Here is a 19,379-nt window from a genome sequence, read left to right on the forward strand (position 1 = left end):
AAAAATTTGAATAACCTGAAAATTAATTTCAATAAAAAATATTGTGTTGTTTTCGGTTAAAATTGACTATGAGAAATTATTATTATTCATGAAATTTTAATTTTAAGTGTAAAAAAAATTGACCTTTTTTCTATCTGTTCTTGGTACGTTTTTCAAATAGGATAATCGCCAAAAAAATCATACGTTGCCGTTATGTTACTGCTACGTTACATTTTTGGATGCATAACTAGGCCTTTACTCCATAGTGATGCCACATTAACTAAAAATACCTATTACATATAGGAAACATATGTAATAGGTACTTATTATGAATTTCTAGTGTGATGGCATCAAGACACCATGCAACTAAATTCTATTTCAGGGTCCAGTGGACAGGCTTCGACTGAAGATAACAATTTACATAATGACGAAGAATTAGCTCCTATTATGCAAGTTGAATCTTTCTAAAATATTTGAGGAACGAAGAAATGCTTGGTTTATCCAAAAGAAATTAGGATTGGTCGGCACAAGCACGTCGTCGTCTAAGCAAAGCAATTCCTTAAAATGAGTGCTAGGAATTCTTGAAGTCCGTAAAATATAATGATCGCAGGGTGAGTTGCCAACTTCCAAAAATTCGTGTACCTCAATTGTAAAAAAGCCTTGTGATGGGTATAATTAACAAAATAGCATTGGACAAACATTTTACATGTAAAAAAGTAACATTGAGCTCTTGAAGCATGTTTGGGCTGACATTATTTCTTCTCTATGTGTGGGAATAAGTGTTTTGAATTTCTTGTCGAAAAGCGGTATAGTACACTACGTTTGGCATTATTTTCAAAACGCAATGTGCCCGTGCTTTTCTTCCGACCACAGCGTTGTTGCAGATTGCGTTTGACCAATATGTTTAAGGGCAATAGATGTAACACGATATTATGGGAAAATGTTCCTGTCTCACTGAATGCACCTGTGATACACAAGCACAGCATTCGCTAAACTTTATCTAAACTTGTAGTCACCAAACCACAACACCAATTTTCGGTTTTGGTCCTCACCTTTTCCCTATTGCCACGGTACAAGGCTACCGTGGCTTTTCTCGCCCTTTCCTCAATATTAAGCTCAAAATTCAGCTTGCACACTCAGAAAAGAGAATTTCAATACCCCCTAAAGAGATTGGCTTAACCGTGGGAATTTGGCGTTCTTTGCAGTACATGACTAGTACTGTCTTTTCAGGATTTATCCCAAGACCATTCTACTTTGCCCATTTCTCAGTCATCCATAGGGCTCTCTGTAACATGTTGGCTGATAAGTCCCCGGTCTAACAAAGAAAAACACATTTTTTTGTCACAATTCGTTTTTTTATTCAACATAGTTCCCTTCAAGAGCGATACAACGATTATAACGACCTTCCAATTTGTTGATACCATTTTTTGTTTTGCCTCAAAATAGGCCTCAGTTTCGGCGATCACCTCTTCATTGCAGCCAAATTTTTTCCCTGCGAGCATCCTTTTGAGGTCTGAGAACAAGAAAAAGTCGCTGGGGGCCAGATATGGAGAATACGGTGGGTGGGGAAGCAATTCGAACCCAATTCATGAATTTTTGCCATCGTTCTCAATGACTTGTGGAACGGTGCGTTGTCTTGGTGGAACAACACTTTTTCTTCTTCATATGGGGCCGTTTTGCCGCGATTGCGACCTTTAAACGCTCCAAAAACGCCATATAATAGCATAAGCGTAGGAAGGCCTCTGGGGAGGGGGCTTAGACCCCCCCAGAAAAATTTTAGCCCCCCCCAGAATTTGAAAACCTATTTACGATTTTCCATTTTTATAAAAAATAAACAAGCCCAGCCAAAAAAGCGTCGCCAAAAAAGTAATGAAAATGATCTTTTTGGATCCGGAAGTGGTGAAAATTGGCGAAGAAGGGATGAATTTAACATGGGCTTGTCATAGGACGGAAGTCCTCCATTTCAACAGCCGTTGCACTGAATTTGCATCACTTCTTTAGGTGTGATCCGAATTCAATGTTTTGAATGTAAGTTAAAAAATTCTGTTATATTTTGTCAAATAAATAATTTTTATAATTTTTAATGGATTCTAATGCTTGTCGGAAACGTGTGACCTCAAATATTTTCAAAAATTCACAAGTTTTTCAGATTGGATTTAGAATTTTTTTGACAAAATTCAAATTATTTGTACCATATTATGAATTCTTACTTCGTTTTTAAGGTATTTGAAACAATAAAAAGCAGTTATAAAAAATTGAATTTAAAGAACTTCCTGAGTAGTTAAAATAAAGAACATCATTGGGAGTACATCTTCTGGAAGTGCTTTTAAAGTTGTGTCTTTGGAAGAACTTCCAATTTTTTTTGCTGGGAAATGTGTGGAACTACTTTTACTTGCTTTATTATAAATTAATTTTCGAGTTATTTTGATGTCTATTTTTTTTTATTCATTTTTATGAAATAAAACATTAATTGAAATACAAATAAATGAAATATAAATTTTTAGCTAGGGGGGCTATAGCCCCCCCTAGGAAAATTGTCTAGCTACGCTAATGTATAATAGTCCCTGTTGATGGTTTTTCCCTTCTCAAGATAATCGATAAAAATTATTCCATGCGCATCCCAAAAAACAGTGGACTTTGGAGTCTTTCCACGCTTCGGAGACGGTTCACCGGTTGCTGTCCACTCAGCCGACTGTCGATTGGACTCAGGAGTGTTTACGGTCATTCAAAATCATTTTGTGGATTTTTTTTGATGTTTTCGTCGATAACCACCTCTTTCGGGCGTCCTGCGTTCACCGTCCTCCGTGCTCATTTCACCACGCTTGAATTTTGCATACCAATCTGCCCTAGGGCAGAGTCCGGAAACTCATTATCAAGCCAAGTTTTTGCTTCCACCGTATTTTTCCCCTTCAGAAAACAGTATTTTATCAAAACACGAAATTCCTTTTTTTTTCATTTTGTTCACAATAACAAAAGTTGCTTCACAAAATACGCTCTATCTCACAAACTAATTGACCTACAGACGTCAAATTTTGACACGAATAATTGGTACTATATAAAAATAATATGCATATAATAATATGTTATGCTGAGCACTTTTCAGTTCTCGCTTATATTCTTCATCTTGTAAGCGTCCCAATCTCCGATGGACATTGCCTTATTAAAGAGCTGCAGGATTTCCTCATATTACTTATCTCCGTAGACCACTATGGCGGTCGAGTTTTCCCCTTTGGCTTTCCTCTAGACCATGCAGCTTTTAGTTCGATGTTGAAAGCATTAGTAATCCTCTCCACCGCGTTTTCGATATCCGGTATCATCATATTGAACGGAAATAGGGTTTTGGTGGTATGAACATCAAATTTGAAACTGATGTAGTGATGATGTGAGAAGCTACATTCACTTAAAACCTGCCATTCATGCTGAGATTATGTGGTTTCACCGAAACAAAACGAATCAACGATCAGACTCCGTTATAAAAAGGAGGTCCCTTGTCATTGAGCTAAACATAGAATCGGGCAGCACTCACTGAAAAAAGAGAAGTGCACTACCTATTGGACTGATTAGTCTGAGTGAGCCTAAAATAACGGGCTGCCACTACACCTAACCTAATCCTACCATCTGTATTGTTGTATTTACACACCAAGACATCCCCAAAGGATACTAAAACCGGTTCGGCATAAAACCAACATCTCTTCTATTCACCCCCCTAATTGTATGCACACATGTGTTAAAAAAGACAATATTACATCTTGGCTATATGATAGCCACTATCGGTGTGTTCTACTCATGTCTTCCAAATACCGTATCTTTCTTTTGTTTGGGGGTACCTCATGCGGCACAGGCAATGACTGACTCACTATTCAAGGGGCCAAACAGCAATGCAACCACCACTCACAACCCAACAAATAGTTCAATTAGCAAAGCGGAGAACTGGCTCAGCTGGTTAAAATCTTTATTTCTTCCTTTCGACCAAAACAACAGAATATATTTTTTGTTTTGACTCAATTTGAAGGCAACTATACTACCCACCACCACTACTACCACTAAGATTATGCAGACCTGCTGCCTTTAGCCACAAATGCCATTATCGTTTGTTTGAGGCAACCAATTGGAACGGCATCGTTATTTTTGTATCACACTCAAACTGATCGTACAACGTATTTGCTCAGTTGTTGAATACTTTTGGATATCTTCGGTTCGTCCGGCTAATGAAAATACCCAGCTCCTTCTCAATAGACAAAGCAAATTTCTCTCGCTCTATACAAAATCAAATTTATCCGTTATCGTTTTTGTCATCGTCATCGCCTCTCATATTGCCGATGATTTTTTTGAAAGAAAAAACAAAAATTTCAATACAGTTTCGTTTTGGGTAGCTGGAGCCAATTAAATACGAAGGCAAATAGAATAACTTTAGTGCCTTTCCTCATCACAAACAATAGAGAGTTTTTTTACAAAAAAAAATCTTTCCGCCGTGTCGTGTGTGGTTTCGTTTAATTTGTGTAACGTCTTTTCGTAATCTATAATAATGAAATTACTTATAATATTAACTATTAGTTTATGTGTTTTATATAGTCAAGGTAATTGTGAAAAAAAAAAACAAACAAAATCTTTTCAAACAGAAAATTCTAAAATAAAACTAAATGTGTATCTCAACATACGTTTTCCTAAATTGAAAGACCAAAAAAATATGTGTTTAAATATAACAAAGTATGCAAAAAATGATAAATGTATATATATATTCTTTATAGATATAGATGTGCACATGAAGAAGACAAAAAGATTTGAAAAGAAATTCCGCATATAGATATAATAAAAGTGAGATCACCCCAATGGCCAAACAACCGGCCCCAAAAAGTCCAAAAACAGAAAAAATTTTAGAATTTTGAAAATACATTTATGAAACAAAAAAAAACATAAAAATGAAAATTATTTTCGGGCTTAGCCTTGAGAATATTGAATTCCCATAACTAAGCAAAAAGTGGGTTCAAAGACATAAGTGAGTTTGAAGTATAAGAGGTCAGCGAATTGCCTTGAGAATCCTGAATTTCCATAATTTTTAATCAAAGCCAAGAAAAGTCCTAAAACAATAAATTTTCAGAAATCTGAAAATCTATAAATAAAAATTAAAAATTACTTAAGAATCCTGAATTCCCACAATTCTTAATTGAGTTTTAAGACATAAGTGATTTTGAAGTTTAAGAGATGAACAACTTGCCGCAAAACTACGAAAATTATAAAAGGATATATTCAGATGTCACTACTAATATAATGTCACGCAATATGCGTTTATTCGACCATAAAATATCTTGACGTTTGCTTAGTTTACTTTACAATATAAAAAAGAGAATTGTATCCTGTATACTTTTTTAACTATGAAACACCCTGTAATCTAATGTGCACCTCTAACAAAAATTTCGTTTACGTGTCAATAATACCGTTTTGTAAACAGACTCTAATAATGCGTCCCGGAATTTCGGGAGAAGCAAAAATAGCCATAAATAATCATAAAATCTTTCCATTTGCTTAAGAAGAGTATATTAGGTTATACTTTACTAAAAACCAAAACATAACTAGGGCCCACTAATTTCACCATATTAATAATGACAAAAGGTGGGTATTAAGTTCGAATTTAGCCGCTAAAAACGTCATTTTTTCGCGATTACTTTTCTTTAATAATCCATTTTAAGGAATACAAACTTTGTGAAAATTTGGTTTGAGCTTTCCCCCATCAAGTTATAATAAAATTTGCAACAAATATGTATAATTTCATGCATTTTTCTTACTGATTTAGTTTTCACTTTAGCGATTTTAGCGGCTAAACTCGAACTTAATACTCACCTAAGAGAAAAAATTTTTAAATATGTCCTTGCAATTTTTTTCTCTATGAAACGCCCTGTAGTGTCATATGCATCTCTATCGAAAATTTGGCAATAGTACAGTTTTGTAAACAATCGATAATAATGCCTCACGGAATTTTTGGGGTAAAAAATAGCCATTCATTTCTTATTGGTAGCAATTATTAGTACGCTGTCGCTACGTTATTGGGACGAGGCCGTCATGATCGGAAGGGGCGGGAAAGATGAGACCGTTCGATTTAAAATATGCACTACCTTGTTTTTGATAAGATCGATGTTCAGTTTCACTTACATAGAAATTAACTCAGATTCCCGAAAATAAAAATGACAACAAGTGAAATAAAGTAATGTCTAATAAAATTGCTTGCATTTGTCGAAAAATATTTACTTATTTGTGTGAAATCGGGGTGACACCTGCTTTTGTAATACAGTCTAGTTAAAATTTTCTAAAATTAACCTAATTTTTCTAAAATTAATTGTGCATTCAATGTTTGAGTGAACTATGTTATCGATTGTTTACATTTTGTCCCATAAGTCCGTTTAAGCAAAGACAATAAACTTAAGAAAGATAGGAAATTGGATTGCGTCATACCAAATGTTGCATTTACCATGTTGGTTCTATACATATTTGTAATTTTTTTATTTGTTTTTCTTTTCTATTTTTTGAATGAAAAACTTAATTTTCTTACGGCCATTTTCATGCAGCTCCGTTAGGCTTTAACTGCCTGTTAACAGAAGGAAATGGTAAATATCTTATCTCCGGTTAACTATAACTGAAAAATTTTCAGCGGTTAAGCTCCTAACTGGCATGTGGAATATATGGGCAAGATGACAGATATGCCCATAGTATGGTTTAAAAGTTCGTTAGCTAACTGAGCATTAACGGAGCTTCATGAAAATGGGGGGCTAATGAAACAATAGGACTGTTTTCTTTTAGCACTGGATGCAACATTTGTATGGGCTAACCAGAACATCGTTGCACTGGTGTTCTATCCATCTCATCAGTGCAAGTCGCACCGATGTTGCCAGATTGTTTTTATAAAGTGACGCTTCTTCGATTCACAATACCAATTTATTGTGACTAATTTATCGAAATGAAATGAAATTCAAACTGATACAATGTCATAAATAATCGCAGCAGTAAATATTTATCACTAATTGGAGCATTTCATACATTAAAACTGCAAGATTTCACTTCTTTTCTGTGATTGTTTTCAAACAACTGATGACAGTGTTGCATATTTTTGGAAATGTCCTGGATAAACGAGTACTCTGTTTTCTTTTAGTCCTTCACGGCTAAAGGCCGGTATGCACCTCTAGCGAAATTTTCGGTAGCAACAATTTATTTAAGTCTACAACAAAAAACAGGGATGTGTACACAAATTGTAAACCAGCTAATCGCTTTTAAAAATTGTTAATATATGTTCCAAATATTCCTCAAATAAATTGTTTATTATTTACAGACCTTTTAAAACTTTTACGCACACAATGATTGTAATAAATTAAATGTTTGCTGCCAAAATATGCTTCTGACAACCCTGTTATTTTCATTAGAGGTGCGTACCAACTTACGAAATTGAACGCTACCGAAAATTTCGTTAGCATAAATAGCAATGCATTTCTTATGCACCCTCAAAAAAAATCGCTTCTTTAACATATGTTCCAAACATATTTTGCAGGAAGCACATATATTATTGCATACTGCCGAAACATTAATATGTTTGTTTTATGTGAACATATTATATGTTTGGAAGCATTTTGAGCCAAAAATATTATATGCTTGGAAGAATTTTTCACAAACACGATTGTGCTCATTCCCTAACATACTCGTAATTTTCACTTCCACGAAATTTTTTAGTTATTGGAACCTTTCTCTGTAATACAAATAATGTTGAAGAAATTATTCACTTTTATAAATTTTTTAAATTTTACCTTTCGCCTGCACGGAGAATCGAACCGAGGACCATACAGTTTGTAAGCCAACACACTATCCACTGGGCTACGTAGCTGTTATAGTCACCAGTAGATAATTATCGTTTTAAGTTACATTTATATAGCATAGTTTGCAGCGCCCACGAGCCCATGCAAACATAACATTATTTAACAGAAACATACATTTGTTTGCCACGTGGAGCAGTGGTTAGCATGTCTGCCTTGCATGCAAAGGGTCGTGGGTTCAATCCCTGCTCCGACCGAACATTTTTTTTTGTTTTTTTTTTTTTTTTTTTTAATTTACACATTTATATTTATACTATATTAATTTTTTTTAAATGAAACTTCGAAATGTGTGTTATTAAAGATTTATAGTCAGTAACAGTGCTTGATATATACGAAATTGACTGATTTTTGGATAAAATATTATTTTTTATTGCAAAAATAACAATCTTGTAATAAAAAACTGTTTTTGTACAAAACTTTAAAATTTGGAAGGAATTCAAAAACTCACAAAAGAAGAACGTGGAGTCGAGTATAAACATACATACATAATTTTATAATATAAACATAAATTTATTTAGGAGTGAACAGTTTTTTACTAGCATTTAACACCATCGCTCTAAAATGCCTTTTATTTTTCTTTAATAATTCATTTTAAAGAAAATAAACTTTTTAAATTGTTTTAGCTGTAAAACCCGAACTTAATGCCCGCTTTTATATTTGATGGTGTCCGTCAACTCCTCGTGGACTACTTTTTAATAAAGAGGAACTAAAGTTTGTTTTTTACATTTTACTGTGTAATTTTTCACTATTTCCTCCTTATTTCATTTTACTGTCCCAACTCTAAAAGGAGTATAGTGCCCTTTCGTTATTTTTATGAAGACCCCTGATTTCTTTTAACGAACCAAGAAAAAAATTGTGCCCATAATGCCAAAATGATAAACAAAACACATGTCCACACATACATAAAATGCTGCTCTCAAGGCGAACACATAAGCTGTTTGTTTTTCAAATGTCTATTCTCTTGGTTCAGAATGTATATTCTCTTTATTCAAATTAAATAATATTTAGCCTTAAACATATAAAATTTTTGGCCTTATCATAAACCAGTTTTCCGAAACAACATACAAGCGGTTTCACAGAAATTGTTCTCTTTTGACTCTTTTGCTGTGTTATATTGATATCTTTCGTCAACTCTCCCGGTTTCCATCTCTATTTCTCTCTATACTCTCTCTGTCGCCTTGAATAAAATATCACAACATATGTATGTTTAGTCGAAATTTGTAAATTTATATATGTTTGTATTCACACATATGATTTTTATGAAACATTGATGCCCCAAACATAATATATTCTAACATATTAACATAGATGTCCCAAACATTTAGTGTTAGTTTAGGAACATTACATGTTCGCACTTAAATATATTGTGGTTTAAAATCGTGCCCGAAACACATTTCGTTTATATCGGAACATATGAAAAACATATTTTTCTAACAGTGTGGGAATGAAATTTTTCGCTAGAGGTGCATACCGGCCTTAAGGGTATCCAGTGCTAAAAGAAAACAGCCCTAATGTTAAATTTTAGGCAACAACAAAAAAATTACATTTTCCCTTTATGGAAATTTATTTCGTGCACTTAATTTCTTATTATTTGCATTTTAATGCTATGTCAATACTAGTGGTATACGCGTTTGGTTCGATCTCCTCAGTAGCCAATTTCCTATCTTCCTAGAGTTTATTGTCTTTGCGTTTAAGAACTTCTAACGAATTGTCTGCTGTCCTTAGCGTTGTTATCGATTTTTATATTTTGACGTCATAGGAAATACATAAGAACTAGGGTTTTTTCCGGGAAATTGCTTTTTTCGCTCCCGCTTTCTCGGGAATGAAGTGCGGGAATTCCCGGGAAATTTTCTTTGCAATATTTTATGTATAATAGAGGGTTTTATATGGCAAATGACAGTTGAAATCTTGTTAAAGTGGTTTTTGGAAGTTTAATGTGAATAAGGTACCAAGTCGTAGTAGTTGCCTTATGGAGCATACATAGTCGTGGGTTCTAATCCAGAATCCAACGGGCTCCCAATTGTTAAAAAAAAATTTGCACTTCCTAATTTATGATTGTCATATTTTTGTAAACCGACATTCCGATAGACTGGTAGACTGAGTATACCTTTAAAAACAACGGGACATTTTACCTTTGTAACCCACGTTGGCAATTGCATAATTTCAAAATTTCAAAATTATTGCAAGGATGTTTTTTATGAAATAAGAAAATTCCAACGCTTTTTAAGATAGTTACTTTAATTTCAAATTTATACCTTATACACATCAGGCTTGAAATCTATTAAAATTGGGATTTAAAGCCCTTATGGCCTGCCATAATCTGTAATGTATTTGACATACATTTACGACGTATTTTACCATACGTCAAAAACGTCGTAAACCTTCTGAAAATACTTAGTTTTTGACAATATAAGAATTTATACAGTATGTACCCCTGTTTTGGACCCGTTTATTTTGTACTTTTTTTTTAATTTTTTATTCACGAATGTATTTTTATTATAAAAAAATGCCTTTTCATTAAAAAAAATGTTAACCTTGGTAAAATACTTAGTTTTTAGTATTTTTTGTACAGTATACGTTTTTTAGAAGAATTATGTTTTATTTGATTTGAGACTGCATTTTCCTTATAAAAAATAGTAAAAATATGCGTACTACTGTCAGTTGGATTTCGCATAACCGGATTAAATTCGGAGTTGCTAATAAATTTAAATCTGCGTGGTTGGTATTTTGCATGCCCACACGTTGTACCTAAATCCGCCCACAACAATTGCTACAACAATTTTCACAATTTCAGCAATTTGAAAATGCATTGCATTCAAACGTTTATGCCTGCAAATTGCATTTGAGTAAAAATTTCAAAATTTTATAATAGAACAATTCTAAAATACTTCACTATGACGTTTCCATTGAATTGAAATCAAATCTAAGGATCGCGTAGGTGTTTTTGACATTTACTACGTTTTATACAGGTATATAACTTTTTCGATGTTTATAACTTTTTGACAGTAGAAAACTCACAAAATGCTATACGGACCATATCTGGTCATACGATAATTGAAATCCAGTTAAAGTGGATTTTGGGAGTGTAATGTGAATGTCGTTAAATACATGGTAGTGTTTCCCGTTTGGGAATAGTGTTACAAAAAATCCCACTATATTAATAGTGTTCTTCCGAAAACTATACCGAAAGAGACTGCCTTAACCATTATCAAAATGTTTTGTATTACAAAATATTTCGTATTTTTGTATGATTTATGTCTGATGTAAGAGAACAACATAATATATATTGTTAGTTGTCCAGAGAGCGCCTTATAACTGTAGCTTTAGGCTATTTCTAATTTATTCAAGTGTCTAAATGTATTCCACATCAAAGCAGGTTTCCCTTTGACCGGGATCCCGGGAAATTCGAAAAAAAAATCCCGCTTTCCCGGGAATGAAAAAAGTCCGGGAAAAAGAAAACCCTAATGAAAACCCTGAATTATTGTCATTAAAAACCCTCGCGCTAACTGTATTATCGACACATACCAGGAATATTTACAAGAGGTACACACAAGGCTTTAGTTGTCGATAGTTTATATTTCTCCTTCATGACTCCTTGATGACATACAAACGAAATTTCCGGTACCGGGCTTTAATAAGGAATATGTGAGATTTCGTTTACTAAGGACCGTTAATACACCCAGAAAAAAGGGGCTCTAATGCCAACTGAACTTTATTTTAGTTCATGAAGATTAGTTGATTTTAGTTAAATTTTGCACAATATGAGTAACTGTTCCTTTTTTGAATAATTTTTTGCTATCTTTAATGACGTGAACTAAAAATAAAAAAAAGTTGTATACAAATACAGTGCACAATTTTACTAAAAAACAAAATAGTTCATATTTTCCTAAAATGGCAGAAGTTTGCTTAAATTGAGTTCATAAGTCTCTCAAATGAGTAAATTTTACTAAAATTGTACCTGTCTTGAACTTCGTACAGCGCTAAAGACATTTTAACAATTTTTAAATTCAATTTTTTCTTTCAACATATGAAATTTTCTTAAACAACAGAAACAAATTAATTATTTGTAAAAAAATTTCTTCAGTTTGACAAAAAGTATTAACTTATTTGTTACATGTTGCAATTAGAAAACTATTTTAGTTAAAATTTTCTAACAAAAAAATTTCTTTTTCTTCCACGGTGGGTTCACTTTTTTTGGGTGTATATTCGGTGCATAAAAAGTGATATCACAGGTTTTTAAAAATGATACATCAGATTGAAAGTTAGTAGCATAAAGAATAAGAATTAAAATGCTCACAGGACCCACCTTTTAAAAAATCGTAGGTCCAAAATGTCGAGCCGTATGTTTACATTAACAACCTAGAGCAAAAACTAAATAAAAAAAATCATTTGGGGCATATGTTTATGCGTGACATGAATATGAGATCATCGATTACCAACGAAAATGTGTTTGTTTTTCTTTTCAATTTTCTTTTGTATTTCAAAAATTACAGGGAGATCCAAAAAATCTCATCACTAAATAGATACAGTTTTTAATTTTCTTTCCACCCATTATGAAGTAAAAACAAAAATGAGATTTTTCTAAAAAAAAAAGTTTGACAGTTTTTTCGCTCAAACCTTCAAACATGCTGTGTGTTTGAAGGCGAACAAACATACATCTTTAACAAGCCAAAGTCTTTCTATGATTGCCTAAAATTTATTTCAATCAACTAAGACAAAAAATCGGAATGTACATTTTTTCAAAGATGCACTTTTAAAGATTCTCATTATTTGTTACACAAATAATGCAACATTGTCGTTAAAACTTTGGCAAAAAATGTTTATTTGTTTATTTTATTTTTTTATAATAATTTTGTTTGTAATACATTGGAATATCGATTTCCGGCTATATAAAGAATATATTTTCTTGATCAGGTAGAAAATGTAAGACAATCTAACGATGTCCGTCTGTCTATTATAAGCACGTTACAGCCTTCAATAATGGAGCTATTGTTCTGAAAATTCGCACAGATTCCTTTTTGGTTTGCAAGCCTATTACATTCAAAGATGGGCTATATCGATCTAGGTTTTGATTTAGCCCCCATATAAACCCCCGACACCGCAATTTTTATCCGACGTGCTTGAATTTGGAAATCTTGGGATTTTTTTGGTATATACTCCATATAGACCGATCTCACGATTTGACTTCTTGAACTTAGAGACGCAGCAATTTTTTATCCGATTTGCCTGTAACTGGAAATCGAAAGGTATTTTGGGTCGGTCTATGGTTGGGTATAGCTCCGATATAAACCCATCTTCCGATTAAACGTTTTGGGGTTCTAGAGAACTTAATTTTTATCCGATTTGCTTGTAATTGGAAATGTAGAGGTGTTTTCGGTACAAAAAACCTGCCTGATCTACATCGGTTCTTGATTTGGTATATCCCACATATAGATCCTTCTTCCGATTTGAATTCTTGAGCATTTAGACATCGCAATTTTTATCTGATGTCCTTGAAGTTGGAAATCTATGTTTTGGCTAAGCCCCAATCTAGACCCATCACCCGATTTGATTTCTTGCGCTTCTAGACACTGCAATTTTTATCCGATTTGTGTGAAACTAGAAAACTTAAGGCATTTCATATAGCCAACATATAGACCGATGTCCCAATTTGACTTCTTTTATCCGATTTGCTTATAACAGAAAATCTAGCGATATTTTTGATCCATAAATGCCTGTGTCGAATTTGATCTACGTTGTTCCATGGCTACGTATGGCCCCCATATAGGCCCATCTTCCCATTTGACTTCTTGGGCATCTAGACATCTCAGTTTGCTTGAAATTGGAAATCTATGTTTTGGTCAAGCCCCCATCCGTCTAGGACATCTAGACATTTTATCCGATATACCTGAAGTAGAGAAATCTAGAGGCATTTTACTTCCATAAAGAGATATGTGAAATTTAATTTATATCGGCAGCGTTTGATATACCACTCATATACACAAGTCTCTTCCTTGAAGGGATTGAAGGCATCTATAGAATTTAGATCTCAAGCCATCTGAAAGCCGTTATTTCAACCAATTTTCTTCCAGGCTTAGACGACTTCAACTAATATGGTTCTCTAAATGTAACTTCGGGATCCATACCATTTGAACCGATCTTTTTGAGAGAATATGTTCCATCAAATCCATAGTAGTGGCTATTAAAGATCCGTCCCGGGCGAACTTGCGGCCGTATATACTTGTTTAACTTACTTCCCAAAAACTTATATTAACCTTTCCTAATTTCTTTTCTAGTCATCCATGGCGTTGTCATAAACGATATAATTGTTCCACATCTCGTTACAATTAGCAGAAATGATTCAAACGATACCATCAATTTGGATTGTGATTACGAGCTGAGCGATAATGAACCTAATTTGCTGGTTAAATGGTTTATGAATAATAAACTCATATATCAATGGATACGAGGACATGAACCATCAATATTGGTAAGAGAACTAATCAATTATATACATACCGCATATAAACTAGGGATTTTCCTATGCACTGGATATATACCTGTATTGGACTTCTGCCTACAAGAGTTTATGTGTGTAAACACAACTATAACGATAGGCGGTAGACGAATACAGTTTTCAGTCTCAGGTCAGAGCCTCCTGAGACCGCAATTTTTGTCCGATACATCCGACATGGTTTGTCATTAAACGTATCTTGGGTGTAACCATATTTCAATGTTTACCATTCCCCCCTTGCCGAGCGAAAATTTATCTTTGACTTTTTTAAATTGTCTTTTCCTCGAATATTTTTAAATTAAATTAAAAATAGGTATGACAATTGATTGTGAAAAGAGTTTTTATACCCAAAAATTTTGCAACGAAATACTAAACAAATTGTTCCATTGAATAGTTTTTGTAATAATTTTCCTAACAAATGTATATAATATATTTTTTAAGTTTATATATATAAATACTTAATATGTATATGTTTTTTTGCAGCCGCTTTTAAGGGATTCAATTGAATTAAGAAGAATACCCGATGATCCAAATCACGAATACCGAGGCCTAACCCTTACAAACATTGATATTCAACTGAATGGCACATATAAATGTTCCGTTCACACCGGAGCCCAATACAAATCTATGGAAAAGGATATGCACATAGTGGATTTAAGTGATGATCTAATAAGCTTTAACGATCGCAAGGTTCAAAACGAAACGCATCTTGAGTGTACCGTTAGCAATATCTTTCCAAAACCTGTTATAACCTTTTTGTAAGTACACCTAAAAAAAGTAAACTGTTTTATAGGAAGAATAAACTAACTCGTACGAAAATTGAACTAAATTTTGCTACACATTTTGAGATTTCCCCAAAGCGTTGTTAAAACCAGGAAAATTTAATGCCCTGTTCTACTTTTTAACTACAGTTCACGAAATTACACCCTCTAATAGAAGAAAATATTTACTAAAAGTTAAGAAGAAAATAATTGGCGCCAAATTATGACCATTTTAACCATATAGTAGTTCATTCTTACTATTTTTGGGAATCGTACGAAAATTGTCATTTGTTTTAGTTCATATTGAACGTATATGCACGGTCATCGAACTTTATACTCACGTTTAGTACATAAAATATTTGAGACATACTTAAAAAATTTCATTGGACTGTGGAAAATTTCGCAAAAAGTAATAAAATTTAACTAATAACAAATAATTTTTTTCCAATAAAAATAAGTTAAATTTAGCGTTAGTTTAACTACGGAATTTTTTTTCTGTGTATATGAATGACACTATTCAGAGATTTATTAAATTATAAAAATTTATCAAGGGGTATTTTTTTATCCCTATGAATGTTTTTTCTATCCCGGTACCTCTACCCATAAGAAATGCATAGGTAATTTTGCTATCGAAATTCCTGTTCGACGGTGTTATCAATTGTATATATTTTGCACTTAAGGCCGGTATGCACCTCCAACGAAATTTTCGCTACCCATACGAAATTCGTATTTTGCTACCGAAAATTTCGAGAAACATTGTTATCAACTGTTTACATTTTGCTCTCATAAGAAATATATGGCAAAACTTTATCGTCACGCAAAAGGAATTTTCGCAAAAACTGCATACCGGGCATAAACTCCGTTATGCGCTTTCAACGGCAAATCCTTATAACAGAAATTTTTGCTGCCCATAAGAAATACATAGTCACTAGCTAACGAAATTAGGTGGATATTACACGCAAAGAAAAAAGAAAAACGTTTGGAAAACGTGTACCGAAAACGTTTTTCTTTTGTTAGAGTTTTTTGAATTGCTTCGAAAATTTTAAACTTTTATCACCAAAAAAATTCGTTTGTTACAAAATTTTTATTTTTTCAATAAAAAAAGTTATTTTTGAAACAACAACACAGTCCATTTCGTTTATATCAAACACTGTTCTTTTCTGACTTTAAGTGTTTAATAAGACACATTTTACAGTTCAAAATTTAATATACTACAATATAATGTTGAACATTTTTTCGGAATCTTCCGAACATATCTGGAATATATAAAAAAAAAAACTTTGGTCGAAGCAGGGATCGAACCCACGACCCTTGGCATGCAAGTCGGACGTAGCAACCACTGCTCCACGGTGCCAAACTAAATGTTTGTTTCTGTTAAATAAACTTTGTTTATTCGGTTCGTGGGCGCCGCAAGCTATGCTATATAAATATAACTTATATGGATATTTATCTATTGATGACCATAACAGGTACATAGCTCAGTGGTTAGTGTGTTGGCTTACAAAGTGCATGGTCCGCGGTTCGATTCTCCGTCCAGGCGAAAGGTAAAAAAACTTTAAAAATTTATAAAATCGTATAATTTCTTCTACATTGTTGGTATTACAGGAAAAGGTGTTAAGAACTAAAAAACCTCGTGGATGTGAGAAAGATGTGAGGGAAAATGCAATTAGCAAGAAAACAATTTTTTTTGAGTTTGTCTTTATGAAATTGTTTTTAGCGAAAGCAAATGAGAAACGAACTTTGTTTGTCTAAAATTTCGTTTGGGAGGAAAGAATTATTTTTTTGCGTGTAAGTTCGAGTTTAGCCGCTAAAATCGTAATTTTTTCACGATTACTTTTCTTTAATAATCCATTTTAAGGAATACAAACTTTGTACAAATTTGCTTTGGGCTATTCCCCATTAGGTTAGGTGAGGTTAGGTTATGTGGCAGCCCGATGTATAAGGCTCACTTAGACTTTTCAGTCCATTGTGATACCACAGTGGTGAACTTCTCTCTTATCACTGAGTGCTGCCCGATTCCATGTTAAGCTCAATGACAAGGGACCTCCTTTTTATAGCCGAGTCCGAACGGCGTTCCACATTCCAGAAACCCTCAGAAATGTCACCAGCATTACTGAGGTGAGATAATCCACCGCTGAAAAACTCTTTGGTGTTCGGTCGTGGCAGGAATCGAACCCACGACGTTGTGTATGCAAGGCGGGCATGCTAACCATTGCACCACGGTGGCTTCCCCATTAAGTTATAATAAAATTTGCAACAAATATATATAATATTGTGCCTTATTTTACTGATATAGTTTTCACTTTAGCGGCCAAACTTGAACTTAGTACTCACTTTATTACTTAAAAATGCAAACAGTCGATAATGTCGTCGTAGTGAAAATTGCACCAACTAAAGTGCTTATAAAGTGTTTTATTATTGATCCTTTATATTTTCACCCCAAAAAGCCCAGTATGCAGATGTTGAAAAAATTCCTGTTGCAATGGTAAAAATTTTCTTAACATAGAAGATGCATTTTTCTGGTACAAAGTTGTTTTCCTCGACCAAAAGTAAAAAAAAATTCCTTGAAGTCGATTGTTTACTTTACTTAAGTCCGGTATACAGTTCTTACGAAAATTTCTGTTGCATGCACCCAAAGAAATTTGTTAGTAGGGACAGCAGAAAAGTCTGCTAAAACAGCAGAAAGTCTGCTGAAAAAGGGACAGCAGTCATTGTTTGCTGAAATAGCAAACATTTCCTGCTATTTTTGAAGCTCGATTACACTAAAACATGTTTTATTTTGGCTAAAACAAATATAAATGTCAACTTAGGAGCTATCCTAACATAATTAACTCAATATTTTATGAATATCTATAGTATTTGACCAAAAATCTGAATATTTATCGAAATGAGGCATAACAGCAAACAAAATGTTTGCTGATCGTATTTAGGAGCTTGTAAGTATATTACAGTGCAAAAATATACCAAAACCTACATCTGGTTCTTAAATAGGCTTTGGGGAAAATTGTATAACCTAAAAATTTTATAAATTGTTGTTCAGTACGCCCTGAAGTACAAAAATATAACAGCAGACATCGACTGCTGTTTTTAGCAAACTTTTTTCTATGAGTGTTGCAATAAGACAGTTTTTCCTATGTTTCTTATGGGAGTAAATGTAAACAATCGATAACATCGTCAAAACAAATATTTCGCTGGATATGTGCCCAGACATATTTTTAAAGGACTTTATGTACACTGAAAAAACAGTGATCCCACCAGGAAGAAAACTTTTGGTTAATTTTAGAAAATTTTGAATATTTTAAGAAAATTTTAACTAAACTGTATTACAAACGCGGGCATCACGTCGATATCACAAAAATGAGTAAATATTTTTCAACAAATTCTAGAAAATTTATTAGACATAATTAATTTTTTTCACTTGTCAAAGAAAATTTTGTAGTTAGAAGGAAAACATTGGAGTTCAAAATTGCTAGAATCCATGAACTAAAATAAAGTTAAATTGGTTTAGTGAAATGGAGAGTTCATTTTTTTGAGTGTAGAATAATGAAAAAATAAACAGAAAAAACTAATAAATTCAAATTTATGTCCCAATATCAAGTACGAAAAACTTAAATTTAAAAGGGAATTGCTTCAAAAAGTTTTCGCTGTTGAAAATTAAAAACATATATATCGACAACGAAACATTCAATGTAATTTTTCGACATGAATTTCTTATATGATAATTTAGTATTTGCATTTAATGACAGATACACTCAGTTGTTTACTTGATATTTGCTTTTATTTACTATAAAATCTTTTCTTGTCTCTCAATAGGTCAGATAATCCCAACATCATAATTACCAAGGACAAGGCTAATGTTGTTCTAAGAGATGATGCTCATTTCGATGCATCTCAAACGGCAGTAGCTCAAAATGCTGATGATTCGGATAATTTTGATTGTTTAGTCTCCTTTGAAGGATTGCCCTTCAATATATCTGCGAAGGAAGAGGCAGCTGCTCTAAATGATAATGCGGATAACGGCGCCTTAAGTGTTAATGCACAAGTTATTGTAAATACATTGTTTGTTATTGTGTCTTTGTTGATGTTTTAGTCAAAACCAAAAAAAAAATATTTAATATTTATTATTTATTGTTTTATATTATTAATAATACCTAGTACAGAGTACATACCAAAAAACAAAAGCATGTCGACATACTTACATCTAAATTAAACTAATAAAAAATATACTATTTCAAATAAAAACAAAAAATAAAAAAAAACTTGATGATCTAATTTCATTTGTGGACCTTTTTG

The 19,379-nt window shown here is 33.0% G+C and overlaps 1 protein-coding gene across 1 annotated transcript; it reads left to right on the plus strand.

The window, feature by feature from the left end:
* The first annotated feature begins 4,103 nt into the window (after nucleotides 1–4,103).
* On the plus strand, nucleotides 4,104–19,345 carry LOC142240246 (uncharacterized). Its single transcript, XM_075311938.1, has 4 exons — nucleotides 4,104–4,556; nucleotides 14,108–14,301; nucleotides 14,809–15,083; nucleotides 18,900–19,345. The coding sequence occupies exons 1-4, from the start codon at nucleotides 4,505–4,507 to the stop codon at nucleotides 19,174–19,176; spliced, it is 798 nt and encodes a 265-aa protein (XP_075168053.1). The 5' UTR covers nucleotides 4,104–4,504; the 3' UTR covers nucleotides 19,177–19,345.
* Nucleotides 19,346–19,379: the final 34 nt, after the last annotated feature.

This window comes from Haematobia irritans, chromosome 5, assembly GCF_050003625.1.
Source record: "Haematobia irritans isolate KBUSLIRL chromosome 5, ASM5000362v1, whole genome shotgun sequence".
NCBI lineage: Eukaryota > Metazoa > Arthropoda > Insecta > Diptera > Muscidae > Haematobia > Haematobia irritans.

Coding starts and splice junctions, on each gene's coding strand:
- LOC142240246 (XM_075311938.1), top strand. CDS start 4,505: ATGAAATTACTTATAATATTAACTATTAGTTTATGTGTTTTATATAGT. Junction 4,557..14,107: donor ATGTGTTTTATATAGTCAAG/GTAATTGTGAAA, acceptor TTTCTTTTCTAG/TCATCCATGGCGTTGTCATA. Junction 15,084..18,899: donor AAACCTGTTATAACCTTTTT/GTAAGTACACCT, acceptor GTCTCTCAATAG/GTCAGATAATCCCAACATCA.